Source organism: Aulonocara sp. 'chitande type north' Nkhata Bay, linkage group LG19 (genome assembly GCF_057382095.1).
Source record: "Aulonocara sp. 'chitande type north' Nkhata Bay isolate Kocher_YH1m ecotype deep benthic linkage group LG19, A_spYH_male_GT1.1, whole genome shotgun sequence".
Classification (NCBI taxonomy): Eukaryota; Metazoa; Chordata; class Actinopteri; order Cichliformes; family Cichlidae; genus Aulonocara; species Aulonocara sp. 'chitande type north' Nkhata Bay.
The window spans coordinates 27620269-27637307 of NC_141362.1; the positions used below are offsets into that span (position 1 = coordinate 27620269).

The 17039-nt window shown below is 40.7% G+C and overlaps 1 protein-coding gene across 7 annotated transcripts in view; it reads left to right on the forward strand.

The window, feature by feature from the left end:
- dcdc2c (doublecortin domain containing 2C) overlaps nt 1–17039 on the forward strand; it is a 34379-nt gene that overhangs the window by 2661 nt on the left and 14679 nt on the right. For 2 of the 7 annotated variants that reach the window (XM_086274589.1, XM_086274595.1), the window contains 6 exons: nt 3013–3136; nt 4683–4783; nt 5369–5497; nt 8287–8374; nt 10421–10478; nt 11539–11668. In XM_086274589.1, coding sequence (XP_086130715.1) covers nt 3013–3136; nt 4683–4783; nt 5369–5497; nt 8287–8374; nt 10421–10446 — 468 coding nt within the window. In that variant the 3' untranslated portion in view covers nt 10447–10478; nt 11539–11668. Of the gene's footprint in view, nt 1–3012; nt 3137–4682; nt 4784–5368; nt 5498–8286; nt 8375–10420; nt 10479–11538; nt 11669–17039 lie in introns of those variants that run through there. The other 5 variants (XM_086274590.1, XM_086274591.1, XM_086274592.1 and 2 more) reach the window with 4 other exon arrangements.

Consider the following 17039-nt stretch of genomic DNA (forward strand, 5'->3'; position numbering starts at 1 on the left):
CATGTGATTTTTATAACCATGAAAGATGACAGTGCTCTGGCAGATGTCAATTTTTGTTAGATATAGAAAAATGTCCCTTGCTTTATCTCCAGCTTTATCTGCATTGGATTGCCTTTGAATTTAGAAATAATTTGAATATTTATTAGTTATATATAAAAGATCTCTTCATTATATTAACAGCTATGCAGCCATAAAGCAGTAGATGAAAATTACATTGTTACGCAACTTTGCTTATCTGATACATTAGCTAATAAGACACAACAACCACAACTTTTGCCATTTCACTTAGTACCATGAGGTGGAGACAGAGACAGAGCTATGCCTGTGTTTTGCATCCTTCGTTTCAGTGTAGTGTTAGTCATTCACTAGACATGAGGCTGCCACATTTTACTTTCCTCGCCTCTGTGTCTGATCCCTCATGAATTTGTAAACATGATCTGACCAGTTAATAAGGGCCTTTCAGAGGGGGAGATATGCAAGTGACAAAAAATTACCCAATCTGTCTTGATCTGTCAGCTGTTTAGCTTACTGATTACACATACATTTATAGGGTCGTGTCCATCATTAATTTCAGTTTGACCTCACAAAACAACAGCAGTCTGATTTGAAACGCCCGTAAAAAAAGACCCTTTAAACATGCCCACTGAGGTTGTGTAAAATGTAACCTTGCTCTGCACGGGAGCCGTGTCTGTCCTGTCCGCACCGGCGGCGGACCCGTTTCTGCACTGCTGGACGGGACATCTGGTGTGGAGCAACCACCGACTAAACTGACAGCTCTGCAGAGTGTAATAATGAAACTCTCCAGCACATCGTGTTCCCATTGGAAGCAAGCATGCTGTATATGCTGAGTTAAGTGTTTTACAGACATGATGAGGTAGAAACTTTTGAGGTAGACATAGCATAAAGAGAAGATTAATAGGGGAGAGAGGAATACAAAGAGACAAAGCGAAAAAGAGAACAACGGCGTGCATCGTGCAGTACACTTAGTTATTATGGCAATCGTTATTATGGCAGTTAAGCAGTGCTTTATATGTGCTCCACATAAAGAGCCCTGTGTAAAAAAAAAAAAAAAAAAAGCCCAGAAAGGCTGACTAAACCTTTAATATCTGTGCTTTCTGACATCATTGATGATTTGCTGCTTCTCCTCGTTTCCTCTGTTTCCCATGTATGAGCTCATTGGTTAGGGGAAATAGCAATGCCCCGAGGAAGACTTTACCCCCTCGCTGCTGCCAGTGTGTCTACTCACTGAGGACTCGGCCCTGGGAGTGGCTCAGACTGATATCACAGTCAGTATGGCTGGAGGCTGGTCAGTCCAATTGTTTAGGACCCCCTTTTTTCCCCTGGCTATCATATCACCGTGTCCTCTTGTTGACTCCAGTTTTTGGCCACACGAGAGAGCCACAGATTACTTGCTGTCCAGCCCTCCTGAGCCCCCTTCACACTAACTCTAGCACTCTCTTTGTCTTTCTCTCTCTCTGTCTCTGGAGCCTGATGACACACACAGTTGTCTGCTCCCGCAGGACCTGGTACTGTAGATATGTAATGCAGACCGAGAGGCTATACTGTATGACCTCAGCTTTTCCACTGCCATGTCTCTACTTCTGCTGCTGCTTGTTTTTGCAATCTTCCGGCTCCTTCAGCACCCCTCGTCCTCTGCTTTCTCCTCCCCTGTGCCCTGCTTGCCACTCTCCCTGAGCGAGACAGCTTTGGATTGAGCTCGGTTTATTTAAATACCATCTATTTACATCTCACCGCAAGCAAGAAAACAAGCTGCTCAATATTTGATGGGCCAGATAGAGTTTGATTTAAAACTTTATCGCAAAGTTGTTTCACATCACTCGCAGATGAACCGAGGTTACAGGAGCTGAATTAGCAGCTTATCACCGCGACGGTGCCACTGCTCCTTTGTCTTTGATCCCATGCGGCCGCGGACACCGCCGCGCTAGAACATGAACTCTCTTTCAACTCTCCTCCTCTGAATATAGCAGACAAACTTCACACTTCTTTTGTTCTTTTACTTTTTTTTTCTCCCTCAGCCCACTAACGGCTGTATAAATTCAAAAGAATATCAACAGACTTTGCCTCTGCATTAAAGTAAGCAAACAAGTGCAGAAACAACGCCGCTATTCCCCGGACTCCATGTTAGTGAGCTTGCAAACACCACTGCCAGAAGTGTATTCTGGTGGAAGCCCGAGATCACTACACTATCCCCCGAGCCAGCCCAGGGATCCTGCAGTAAAGAGCACTGTAGCTGAAAAGTCACATTAAGTCAGCTCTCTCTCTCGATCTCTATGTCTGTGTCTCTCATTCTCTGTAAGGGAGACATACCTCACCTTGCTACCTGCGGAGGGGATGAGGAGCCTGCGAGGAGAAAATTGCCTTTTGTGGAAGCATTAATTCAGATGTGTACCCTGCTGTCTGAACATCACTGAACTCTCCCCACTGCTCTCTCTCTCTCTTCTCTTCCTCTCTCACTCCTTTGCTCTCCCACCATGCAACTGAGTCCCAAACCCTTTTTTTCCTCCCCTCCCCATCAATAACCTTCTGCTGTCTGCTGCTGAAGAATAAGTTATTCCCTACAACTCCCTCCCTTTCCCTATAAGCTTGTTTGGATTTTCATTGTTTGATCTGGGTTGATAAATAAGACAAATGCAGTTAGAAATTCATGGCTGCCCTATTTCATCAATAAATGATTAGTTTGCCACGCTCCCTAGTGATTGATAGGTTGTGCACGGGATGTATTGGAACCAGATGAATTCAATACAGTAGGAGTCAGCGGGGAGTTACAAAACATATCAGCTCATGAAAAATTGAGGTCAATGGAAAATGTAAAAAAGCTGCTGAAAAAAGAGGAGAAACAAGCCTTCCTGTCTTGTTTTCTTGTTTTACTTCTTCCTCTTTACAAAATGAGCGATAAGTCAATGATGAATCACAGACCGAATGTGAGGACATATACCTTAATCCGGGCCTCTCTGCTCTCCTCTCTTTTGTACCTCCATGTGGTTTGCTCAGACAAGCTCTGGAGAAGACCTTGAGCACACAGCCAGGGGCCAGACAAAGAAACTCACAGCCAAGGCAGAGAGAACCAAACAACAAGGGCAGGTGTCCAAGAACCCAGTTCTCTTCCCCCCAGTGGGTAAGCAGAGCACTATAGAAATATTGTCTTTACTGCCTCGCTCTCTAGCCCCTCTGTCCGCAGAGTTTTTGTTTTCTTTCTTTTTTGTTGTTGTTGTTGTTCTTCAACACTTTCTTCTTCGCTATGATGACAGAAAGAAACCTGTTGGATTTTGAAGACCATCTATGCGCTTTGTGTAAAGCATGTTTGTGTTTGCAACTGTACATTTGTAAGTCTTCTGTGTGTGTAAGTAAAGAGATGTAACTCCTAGTCTGTGCTGGTAATGCAGAAAATCTGCCATTTGGCAGGTGAAGGAGATTTCTTTGGAATCTCAGCCTGTTCTTTTTAAGTCCAAACAGAACAGAGCTGTGCGCCGTTTCAAAGGAACACTGCTCTTTTCTGTGAATATTAATAAAGAAAAAGACTTCAAACACTATCAAGGGGGCTTAAATCATAGATGAATTCAATCAGGCCATTTTGTTGAATACGTATCCTGAAAGCCTGGTTAACTATCTAGGGGGAAACAAAAATGCTCTTATTTTCTCTTGATGCAGGAATCAAGATGGTAATGAGTTATTAATCTTAAGCAACACTGACAGAAGTAAAGACAAATATTCTTTGTGTGCTTTAAATGTGATACTCAGTATATCAATAATAATAACACTGTCTGTATCTACTCATGCAGTTGTTGTTGTGCCATCTGTGCGCAGTAGTACGATTGCTTCACTTGAAAAACACATACTGGTATGGTAGCATTCGCAGGCTAATTGCTACTGTTTGAATCCTGCCATGATTTCATATGTTGTGACTGAGATACTCAGTTCTCAGGACACATTTCTGCTTACTACTGTATCTGTAACCACATTAGCAAAGTCCCTAAAGTTAAAAAGCAAAGTTTTATGTCTTCTTTATAATTATATCAGCTCTTAAAACCCTTCATACAGACAATAGCTCTGTGCAGTGTTCACAAGATTAATCTGGAATGAGGTCAGAGATTTAAGACTTTTTATAGATTTCTAGACAAAAAAGTAATTCTAAGCTTTTTTGTGGTTGTGTAAATGTCTCTTTTCACTTAACACATGAAGCAGAGGCATTTTTTGTTTACATTGTCTTTTAGTGTTTTCGATGATAAATCTTGCATGTGTGGTTATTTATTATTTAAATTAAATTACTTAGGGCAATTGAAGTAGATTTAAGTTCAAGAGCATGTTTCATTATTCACATTCTACGCCGTATCAGATCTAGCAGACGAAAAGGAATTTGTTTACAAGGGTGACGTTGCTGTATGAGGCACGTCCCCACATGCATCAAGAGCAGCCTGTCACTGTCAGGATGTAACCCTGGACCAAAAGTTCACGCCGGCTGGCCATATTTGTGGCAGGGCAGCTGTGGCTTTCTGTGGCCCTTAAGTCTGGGGGACCACTATAAATAAATAAATGGCTTGACAGCAACATTGATCTCTTGTGAAGTTGAACAGGAGTAGAGAGGAGAGAGAAAGCGAGTGTGTAGAAGAATGAGACGGCGACTGCCAGCAGATGAGGTAATTGTGATTAATCACTTTTCTCAGAGGGCAGCGTGTTCAATGCACAAAACAAAAGGAGTGAGATGGCAGGAGCAGCAGAGGTGCAGGAAGACCGCCAGTTGAAGGTGGATCTGCCAATTGATCAGGTAAAACATAATCCCATACTGTAGCGCTACAGTCTGATGAGGTCCTTAAAGCTCGCAGTTATTTAACAGCTTGGCCTGATATCAGACAGGAAATAAGAAGTGATTTGAGTGTGAAAACACAGCACTGCCAGAGAAAAACATAACCCACGTGAACATGGAGAAACATGTAAAGCTCCTTGGCTCCTTGCGGATTTTATTACGCTTTATATGTCAGTTATTATAATTTTTACAGCTCGTCATTGGAGACACACTAAAGTATACAAGTTGATCATCACAACAAGCTGTTTGCATTTGATGTAAAATGAAAGGGTTAGATGAAAGACGTGCCTGCAGCTTTAGTAACCTCTCTCCCCCCCATCGGTGTTCTTCCTATTAAGCTTTACCTTTCTGTATGTTTCCCAACATCAAACGGAATTGCGAATATACTTCTAGTACAGTATAATACTATTTTCTGCTCAGAATAAGGGCTCATGAATGCTCAGCAGAACAAGCTACATAAATATATAAATATTGTAAAATCAATACAGCACTACAGTACAGTGTAAGCCAAAGGGGATCTTGTGTGTTTTTTCCCCCTCCCTGCAGGTTGAGGCCAAGATAGTTGAAGAGGAGTATGAAGATGGGAATCGTTGTGCGAGTTCCTGCAAGGCCTCCCTCCGTGATTCAGATGACTCGAGTACGCAAAGGTCTTCCACCACAGATTCCGGGAAAAATGTAAGTACACTTATTATTAGTTTAATGCAGTTAGTATTTCACATTCAGTTCATTTTTACTTTATTATTATGTCCAATTTTCTCATTTCCTTTTGGATTAGGTCACATAAAAAATGGTCTAACCAGCAATTATGGTAATGATCATTTCCATAATTGTAATAGGGTCACATAGACCTGCTTTCAGCAACTATACTTTCACTTAATGCACGTGTAACATTTTTTTCTGTCTCCATGGTTATTTTGGTGTATTTGCTATTTACTAACACAATCTTTCTAAGGGGCAGAAGGGAACATTAAAAGGTACAGAACACATTACTAGTACTACAAAGGATTTAAATTACCTGTGTCTCAGTTACGTTTTTGTAGGACGCGTTTAGAGCCAAGCTGTCGCCCCAGATACTGCAAATCATGGAGTTTTCATGGTTGAAAAAGAGGCCCATAATAATAATATGCAGTTGTATTTGATGTCTGTCCTTTACTCTGGTTATTGTGCGCATTAACATTGATGAAGTGGCGAGTGAGCTGTGTATACAGATGTTGTTGCACGGATCTGTGGTCCCCCCGAAATTACGCTCATTTAAATAAACTTATTTTGCTCTAATAATCCTCGAGGGACAGCGATATGAAGCCGTGTAACTGTGATAAATGCACACAATAGTTGGGTGATATTACTATTCCATGCAATTTCATTCGGCTTTGAAATGAGAAGATATTGAGTCTTATTTAAGCAATCAATAACCTAGAACATTTCGTTTTAATGAAAACTATAATTTTAAGCAGTGGCAATTACACCGTAGGGGAATGTTTTGGTGTGGTGATGATTTTGCTGCCGTATGCACTTTTGCAATAAAGATATTCTTCGTGGGATAATTATTGACTTCTGGGGGTCGGTTATGACCCTGGCTAAAGACCTCATCAATAGCTTAATTCATTACTTATCACTTTTAGTCATACATGAATATTGCTGATTCAGATTTACTATGGATTGGGGTGGAGTGACCATTAGATAATGGGAAATAATAATAATGATAATCCCTGTATGGACTCAGCTATGTTTGCAATAATCATCTTGCCAAGTAGCTTTTGATCTGTCAGCGAATGGAGAGTGGCATAAGATGGAATTTTAGCTGAAAGAACAAATCCTAAGCAAAAATAACTCTAGTTTGCAGTAAAAGTGTGTCAGCACTTTTAATCAGACCGGCTGCCTTACCAAACTTTGATTTGTTTATGTTCATTAATGTTTTATCAGCACTGTACTTACATTATAGTTAAATGCCTTTGTCAAGCCAGAAATAATAGCTCTGCAGGTAAGACTTACCTTACCTAACGTCTAATCATCCTTCATGCATACTCATACTTGTTTTTTCCCACTGAGGCCAAACAAGCTGTCGCTGTCTCGTTGTCAGCAACCTCATCATTTAGAGGGCTGTGAATAATAATGAGGGATAACTGCACTGCTATGACTCATACTTTCAGCTGAGTCCAGACAGATTTCCTCCCACTCCGGTGCTCGTGAAATGCCCCGTGTACTCTGTATACGTGCATGTATATGGTAGATATTGATGACCAAATTCAATTACATGATTACATTTTCAGTTGAAGCTTTAAATGATTTATTGCAGTGCATTTAAATAGTGAATACATTTGCAGACAGTACAGCGGTGAGGCGGTGCTGTGCATGTGGTATTGACCTGTGTGGTCCAGGCCAAGGAAAGAATAACGAGATTCAGCGTCTCTGCCAAGTGGAGATGTCCGCTGAGAGTGAACACAGGCTATCTTGGTGTTAGGAAGCAAAGGATGGCGGGCTGGAGCTTGATGCACATTTATCAAAGCTGCTCTTACACTCACTCCACTGACTTTTGTTGGGCTCTCTGCAGGTTGGCTTTTCCTTTAGAGTGCACTCTGTTAAGGATCTGATTGATTTCAGGACGGCCTACTCTGTCTGTATTGTAGATGTCATACACTTTGAGGAAATGTGGACAAGGGTAGATTTGTACTCACCAGTGTAATATTGTGTTCACAATTATCATTTGTTTTGATTTAACAGTATCGGCTGATTTATCAGCCAGTCGGCTAAGCATTTTTTCTTAATTAATATTGTTGGAAATGCCAATGAAACTAGGTATGCTTGATCAATTGCCTTCCTCTCCTTAAGAATTTTGTGATAAAAAAAATCAAATCAATATTGACCACACCATTGATCCATTCCTCTTCTTTCTCCGTTGCATTTGTCTTTCATCTGTTTTCCTGCTGCTCTTCCATGAAGCTTAGGTTAGCCATTTCATAGACCTTAGTCTCCACATGCAAGGTCAACTATAATCAACTCTAGACAATGTCACCGCCTTGCTTTTCCAGAGAGCTAAGCGGAGGAAGACGACTCCTCTGGGCTTTTAAGGACCTGCAGTATTATACCATTCAATTACTGTTCATTAGACAGTGTACAGCCATTAATCAGACTGAGATGTTCTGCTAGTCCTCAGCGGGGACAATGAACTGGGGAAATTTATTCTGGCTTCCTGTCTAGGCCACTGTTTAGTGGTAGGGAGAGAGATGACACATGGGAGCGCGCTGAAGCTTTCAGTGCTCCACTCTCCCTCTGTTTTCAAGTGAACTTCTTCACTTCACGCAGCCCCGTCGCTGAATTTCAAAAACACGGGCTTTGTCAGAGATTTACTGCATATGTGGGAGAGTATTACAAATCTGATATATCACCGAAAGGGGAGAAAGCTGACAGATTAACTGATTAGCGCTTCATATGCATTGAATATGACTAGATGATGATATGAAAAGTGGATTTATGTTTTCCAGGAGGCTAAAGAGAGGGAGGCGTCTTCCAAGCTCGGCAGAACACGGTCGCAGATGTCCCTGTTTTTCAAGGGTATGTTCATCAAAGCATAAAGCCTGGTAGGAGATCAGTGGCAGCCCCCATGTTCCTCTCCACAGCACCTAATGCACCCATAAAGAGACCGCTAATACACTCGGCATTACCAGTTCCTCCCTGACATTGCATGTCGCTGGAACCGCAACCACCTCTCAACATCTGGGAGAGCTTTATAGCGTGCTTTATGGAGAGCATGTGGTTGAGTTTTTTTTCTTTTTGACTCCCTAATCTAAGATGACTTATTCTAGTATTAAAGGCACCTGCACATCAAGGTGTGCCATGCTCAGGGCTGGCATTGTTCACCACTCTTTATATTTCCCATGTTGTTTGCAATCTTGAACCATTCAGACAGAATAAGAATTATACATACTTATGTTACCATTAGGAAAAAAAATTTTTTAATTGGCTTTACATGAGCTGGCCTTTATATAATTATTTAAAAAAGAACATATCTGAATGAATTATGAAAAAAATGTACCATGAACTTTTTTTCCCCTTTTTATGGAGGTGAGAGTAACCTAGCTGAACCTCAACCAAAACAATGACATTCTCCTTTCTTGGGGAATGTGCCTTGCAGTTGGTTCAAGCAATTTCGTTATAATTGCCTACAGAACATTGGCTTTGATTTTTAGGACCATTCACTGGTTTCACAATATCGTCTTCTGTCCCTGGAGGAAATTCCGAAGGTGACTAAATAAAGCAGGATGCGAATCCCTGCAGGTGGTTATCTCTGTCTGCCCTTCAGTTTGAGGTTCGCTCTGTCGGTGTCCAGGAAATCACTGCATCCAGCGCTAACAGCGGGCCTCCTACCTCCCTCATCTGCCATCCATATACACTCACATATGCACAGAGTTATCTAACAGACAGGAGGTTAGATTAAATGTTTCTCTTATACAGCTGCACATGATTTTTGTGTACATACATGCATTCTCTTTCAATTATCTTCATATTGATAGTAGCAGAGGATGCAAGGCAGCCCCGTACACTCCAGTGAGTGATTTCCCTGCAGAATATCAGTGGGCACTACAGGGGGCATTCGAAATAAATCACAGCACATTATTGCTTGCCGACTTGAGACCCACATCCACATTTTTCTGTCTCTATCACATTGCGTTGTTGTTGCTGTTTATGAATTGTTCTGCATCATTCATACCTCATATTCTCCAGCTGTCACAGTGGATCTGCAGATGACACAGATGCACAGCATAACTGGAGAGTCAGCGGAGGGAATAGGGATGTGATAGGAAATGCAAGTTATCTCTAACAGAATCATACCTGCCTGCCACCTGCTTTGCATCAAAATGTCAATATGTGAACGAGTTTTTATTCTAGAAGGTTTTTTTGGCACAGTTTTCTAAGAGCAAATCAACCATCAAAGCATTTGGCCTGCTTTTTTCCACATTTTTTTTTTTAACTCAGGAGAATTGCGTCTTGATGTCCACATATAATAGGAAGAGAAACTGGCTTCAGTTTGGTGGAGATTCTCCTTCAAAAGTTATTGGCACCATGTACAATGGCTTTATAATTTATGAGAACTGTTAGGCCCTCTGACAGAAGTTGTAAAGCATCTTGACTGATTGGGTAGATATAGGATGTGTGCAGTCATGGCATATTGTTGCCTGCATGTGCGTGCGGCATGCACAGTTCCACGGCTTGCTCTGTCACAGATAAATTACTCCACACAGTCAAATTAAGTTGTTGTAAATCACCTCGTGGACCCGAGACTAGTCCTGAGTGACGACCTTTACGCCTATTTGACTTTAACTCTTATTTATGTTAATCACATCTGTATTATGCCCACAGTAAAACTGTGTCATATTTGAAAAGGTCATTGTTTTCTGGAAAAGAATAGAACTGTGACACACACACACACACACACACACACACACACACACACACACACACACACACACACACACACACACACACACACACACACACACACACAAACACAAGCTTTGTTTATTAGCACGTGAAGTAAGACTTCAAAATTTTGCATGGTTACCAGTTTTTGTGTTTTTCTTTTTCAAACTCTTTTTACAGGAAGAAAATTGAAACTTCAACATTAGTTGTTTAGATCTGCATGAGATTCACTCCAGAGGTATGCTCTATAAAAACACTATAAATGATTTCATCGATTGAACTTTTAGCTCAAATGCACAAAATATATTGTTGTGTAGTCGAGCTGCATATAAAGCACAGCAGTGTTCATTAATCATACAGCATGTACAAATTATAACAATTTGTGCACGTTACGATTACCTGGTGGGAAATGATTATGAAATCCCCGTACGAAGAGTCTGATTATAGCTTTGGCAGTAAATAATCTCATGTTCAATGGCTGTTAATCCCGTTTACTACAGAATATATAGCATATTCTTCATTTGCTTTTTATTATCTTTCAGTTTTTATTAAATCAAATATCAGACTGTCTCCACTTCCAATGACAAAAAGCAGCCTTTCTTCAAAGTTGGAAGAAAACATATGCTTTTCTTCTTATTCAGCATATACATGTCGTGAGTGGCCTTCAAGAAGCTGTGCGTCTCAATAGCAGTATGTTTTTTTTCTCTATAATTTACCATGGTGAAGAATAAGAAGGACCAAAGGCTGTGTGTTAGAAATCAGCCATTGTGATGTGAAAGAGGCATCTGTGTGTGATCTTCGCAACACTTGAGACGACAGGCTCTGTGAAGTGCACCACTGCCCAGTTACACATAAGCTTTGATTGCTAGTTTGTTCTGTGCGTAGCCCCATAGCTTTGAACTGTGTCTCAAGATGAAAGCCAACCTTGTCCACAGTATGTCTACTGCAGACCGCTGCTGTTGCTTATTTGCTTCAGGCATGATCAAGAGCTTTGGGACTATTCTTTTTTTACAGTTTTTTACCATACTGCATTATGTATAATTTATCATACAGTGGATCCTGAGACAGCACCCTGTCTCCACTCCATTTTAATTTAAAGCCTCTTCTCTCTTTCCGTATCTTGCATTGACTGTGGTCAGTGTATGATACCACTCAGGTATGTCTTTGTTGTGTCCAGTTAACAGACTTTGATATTTGTGGCATTGGAGCATGCGCACAAAAAAAAGAAGAAAAACTCAGTTCCTTTTCTCTCTCTCTCTCTCTTGTCCTCTCTTTGCAACCCTCTCTCTGTTTCTCAGAATCATAGAATATAGTGTCACACTGCTAAGGACCAGACGTCCTCATTCTCTTCTGTCTCAAGAAGCCAGCTGCTCATGTATAAGATGAAACAGTGTTATAAACCAAATAAAAATGTCTTTTCTCCTGACAGCCCCGGCGTGAATATATGGCCTCTTATTCCAGTGAATATATTGCATAATTATGTATGGTTATGAATATTACATGGAGCCTCACACTGGGTGCATGGTAAGACGCCTAATTGCAGAGTTTAATTATTAAGAAGCAAAGGTCCTGAGCGGGCTTTGCGAGAAGCACTTTTGATAAATTATTTTTTGCAGTTTTCTGATGAATTATTTTGGGGGCTTGTGTCTAATCAGCGGGCATAGTGGACGGCGTAACTGCTCTTGAGAGGGACTTATCTTCCCATGGAGAGGAATTACTATGCTGATTAAATCCACTGAAATCAACTAATAACTTAATGATATTGGAGTGGCCCAAAAAAAAAAAAAAAAAAAAGAATCATTGCCTCTCATAGTGCTGGCCATGAATAACACAAGGGCACAGTGATGGGTAGAATGAGGGCTATTGCTGTTGACCTTGGGGCACAGCTTTAATATTTCTCTGTAACACGAGGGAGGGAAAGTGTGTGATGGTATGTACTAAAGCAAACCTCATTTTAAATAGTGTCATAGTGCTTTACTTTATACTTCATATAAAGCACTTCAAGGAAAAAGTCCAGAGAGGCTGACTAAACAAGGAATAATAAACTAGATCACCCTCAAGTACTGCCAAATCCACAAAGCACAGTTGCTTGTGTAACTACAGCACTTTGCTACAGCCACATCTTCCTCTCCAGCATGTACTATAGCTTAGACACCCACACAGTGTTGCTCAAGTGTTATATATTCACTTCAAATGCTCACTGCATTGAGAAAAGTTTAAGGGTTGACCTCAGTTTTATGTCAAAAGACATTTCAAAAATGGATAAAGCAGACTTCTCCGCATGTTACCTCAAATACAGAACTATTGCACTTGATGTATTCTTCCATAAAAGCTAATGGCTGTAATGCTGACAGTAAGAGTCACTGACCCACTTAATCACAGTTCTATATCACGCTGTGATGTTGCGAAATTTAGTTCACTATAAATGTGGGATAAAATGCGAGGGAATAGCGGTGCTCCTTCCTTTCACCTCCTACAAAATGAATACTGGTCTAGCACATATGAAAGGGAGTGCAGCTGCTTTTCTTCAGATAGCACAAATATGTGAATAATTGATCGATATTGATGTGAAAATCACCTAAGTGTAACCAGGAGCTGTTTGTTTGGAAGCCTCCCATGGAGGGCAGGAGTCTAGCCATCTGCCAATAACACGTCAGTCATCGTGCGCGGCGGGCACTCTGACTGATTCACAGAGCTGAACAATTGTTCTCAGTGTGATGTTTCTGTAAATCACACATTCTGCTTTTAACCAATGCTTGACGCTTGCTTTGAATGTTTCAGGTTGGTTTCAGTCAGGGGTCCGCAATGCTGTCTGGAAGTAATGGGTATATACCGATTCGGTTTTCTAGTTGTTATATAATTGCAGTGATTATAAATTATAGATTTGTGTTTGCATTTAATCTATAGAACTCAGCGAAACAGATGATGCATCTACATACACAATGTAATACTCTGCAAAATTCTTGAGCCATGCCTCACTACACGGAAAGTCAGTATATAAGGAAAGGAAGAGTTTGTACAATCTAATGAGCTTGAAAGTCAGTATTGGGTGTTCTTTATCTCAACTCCCTTAGGCAGCTTTTGTGTAATTTCTTTGAGTAGTCTTCAGGAATAGTTTTCCAGGCCTTTTGTTCTGTTCTCTGTCAAGATAATCCCAAACTGCTTCAATAATGTTGAAGTCTGAGTTCTGGGGAGGCAAGTCCATGACTGATTGAGTTTCATTGTGTGTTTTTCAAACCTAATATACTTACTGTACTGACAGTGTGTTTGAAATCGGTGTCATGCTTAAATCAGACACGTTCCAGATGATGTTGCAGGGTGGATAAAAATCTGATGGTACTTTTCTGTCTTCATAATTCCAATCCAGTCTTGACAACCCTCCCCCAACACTGGCCTCCTTAATGACCAAAAATTTCTCATTTGGATTCATCACTACATGATACCTTTGCCACTGATTTTTCACTCCAGTTTTTCTGTAATTTGGTTTACCTTAGCCTTTTCTCCCTGTTTTTTTCTACCTTCAGAGGGCTTCTATGTAGGCCTTTGCAAACAGTAGATGCAAAAATTTTCATTTGTCCTCCACTCGTCCAATTTCCTCAAACCTTGTTAAGAACACATTGCACACCATGCTGAGATATGCCACGTTGTTGGCTAATTATTATATGCTTTTGCTTTAGGTTCATCTCTTGAGTTAGATGTCTTTTTATGCTTGACTCATATAGGTCAGTGCTAAAGTATGTGACATAAAAAACACAAAAACATTTCTTTAAAAATGGTCAGGTACAAGGACTGAACTGAAAATGAGTGAAAAAGCAGCCATATCATGTCCACAGAAAGGCTTTTAAAGACTTTGAAAAAGCTTTAATACTCATCATTACTTTTTACAAGAATTACAAGAAAGTCTGGCTCCTTGGATATAAAATATAAAGAAGTGAGGGATGGTTCAAGACGTTTAGACAATACTGCACGTGTTGCTTTTTAATCTTTACCCAGCTAAATTAACGTATTTGGAAACAGTGTAAATGTAGCATATGGTAGTTGTGCTACTTGTACAACAGCCTTGTATGATAAGGTGTGGGGCAGCTTTGTGCAGGTAAAAAGTTACTTTAGTGCCTTTTTCCTAGTTACACGAAAGCTATTAGCATTTGTATCAGAAACGTATTTGAAAATTGCTGAAGGTCATTTTATACAGAGGCACCATGTGCCTTGAAACCTGCACAGATAGTTGGTGTTACAAAAAGGCCTTTTTACAGCTGACATCACCCAGAGCCACCAGGAGGCCACTTTTCCCTCACTCTGTTCTGTAGCTACCCACTGTCTAAAGCTAATGGCTGGTAACACAACTGAAAGCTCTCAGTCTGATAAGATAATATAGAGTCAGAGAGAAAGCAAGCGAGTTTAAGAGCGCTATATAAGTGGGATATATATTCAGACTATACAACGATGAGGAAATGCTCTAAAAATAAAAAATAAAAAAACAAATGGAAAATGCTGCGATGATATCACTGAGCCCGGAATGCTGACGGCAGTGTTTTGAGTCACATCCAGATGGCTATGAAGCAGGGATGACAGTGGGAGCTGGGACTTACTGCTGTCCTCTCACCTGATGTCATGCTTAATAAAATAAATGAGGATGACATTATGCTTTGCAAACAGATTCATGAATTATAGAGCTTCGTTAAAAAAAATTACCTGTATTTTTATGATCATGACGTTCAGTGTTTACAGCTATTGTGAGTCACTGTCAAAGCAAGTTAGGTTGGCAAGATGCATTCATAGACTGTATGGGTGCATCTTACAGACGCAGATACCTGCTAACAAATAAATAAAAGAAAATTCACTGGAGAGTCTCCAACGCAAGTCCTGTTATTTGTTATGTAACTGAATTAAAAATGTTCCAAGAGACAGCAACATCATAGAAAAACAATCCTGTTCAGTGACTTGAATTGCTATTCCTGGCACACTAAAACAGTCCACCTAGCAGCCTGTTCCACTTTACATAAAAAAGGCCACATCCCTGATAAAGATTATTGTTTTTTGTGTGTGCTAGGATATAAATATGTTTATTTCTGGTCTAAAATTGGCTTAATTTTTCTCATCCTTTCACTTACTAACTTGGTCCCTCCATCAGCTCTGGCATGCCCCACTACCAGACATACTTTCATACCATATGCTCTCATCTGTTACTTTGTTGCAGGCATATACATTCAGCACAAGGTTTAGTTTATATGCCACTGGCTTTTACCGTCTATAGTGAACGAGGGAAGCGGCTTTCAGCAGCTGTGCAATCAGGCAAGCTGAAAAACGAAAAGATCTAATCTGTGCAGAAAGGCGAAAACAAGTGTATAGTTCCCGGGACTCTTTCACACCAGTAGTCTGCTCATTCACCTTTTTGCAGCTCCCTGCCACCACCAGCAGCGTGCCCATACATATGTTTACAAATTTGTTTTTACATTTCTATTTTTTTCTAGTTTCCCTACTGCTTCTTTTTCATTGCTTCTCTCTCTCCTTTCTCTTCCCCCCTTTGTCTTTTCCTTCACTGGCTGTCTTTAGTAAGATGGATGTGTGCATTCCCAGGGCAGATGGCTTTGTTGTTACTCCGTGTACCCGGCTAGCACTTTAACACCCGGCCTCCTTGTCTGGCCTGACGGGCCATTGCCTGGGGAAAGAACTCTACCAATACACTGTGCAGAAAACGTGTGTCGTGCAGCTAACTGCATGGGTGCTCACACCTTTTTTGTTACTGGTAGACCCTCACAGTCTGTGCACCAGATACACACATAGATTTGTTTTAGCACGGTTGTTGGTATATAAAAACTTCAGTATATAGTACACATGCACTATGCAGTAGCTTGTAAAATAACTTTTAATAGAAATAACTTGAAGTAAACATTTTCTGTATGACTATCAGTTTCCCACGTGCTTGTGGGGGAATTTTAGCTTACTATTCTTTATAACGTAGCCTTAGTTCATTGATGTTTGTGGACATCTGTTTATGCCAAGATCAGTTGAGGTCAGTTTGAGGTCTGAACTTTGACTGGGCCATTGCAACAACTTTATTATTTACTTTTTTGGCCATTCTCCACCACCCTGCTTGATGTGTTAGACTCAGTGACCACCTCTCCACCACCTTGCTTGACAGTTGGTATGAGGTGTTTAAGCCGATTTGATGCATCTGTTTTTCTCCAAATGTGGTGCTATACATTATCTCCACGTTGGTGTCATCTGTCCAAAGGACATTTCGTGGGTTTATTCAGATGCAACATTACAAACCTAACATGAGCCATGCTTGTTTTAGAAAGAAAAGGCTTTCTCATGGCGAAGCTTCCAGACAAGTTTCTCTTGTTCAGTCTTTTTCTAATTGTGCTGTCATGAACTTTAACATTTAACATGCCATCTGAGGCCATTAGTGACTGAGAGGCACCTCTTGGCTTTTCTTTTTCTTTGCACACTCTGACCTTGGAGTGAATTTGCTGGGACATTGACTCCTGGGAAGAGTGTGGCTTTGTGTTAACACTTATCTGAATGCTCCAGAGCAGTAAAAATGCCAGAACATCTGCCTTTATGGAGGTGGTCACACTTGCCGATGATCATTTAATCAACTGGATGTGATTAGCAGCACATGTCTGCTGTTACCCTATTAATTCCCATGGAAGCAGTAAGGGTGTACTTAGTTTTTCACAGGCCCGAATAGAGTCCTGTGAAAAACTAGGTGCACTCTTACCTATACACACACACACACTTGTGTATGGGAATCCATATGATCTGTCTTTAAGCTTATATATAATGTCATACCCAC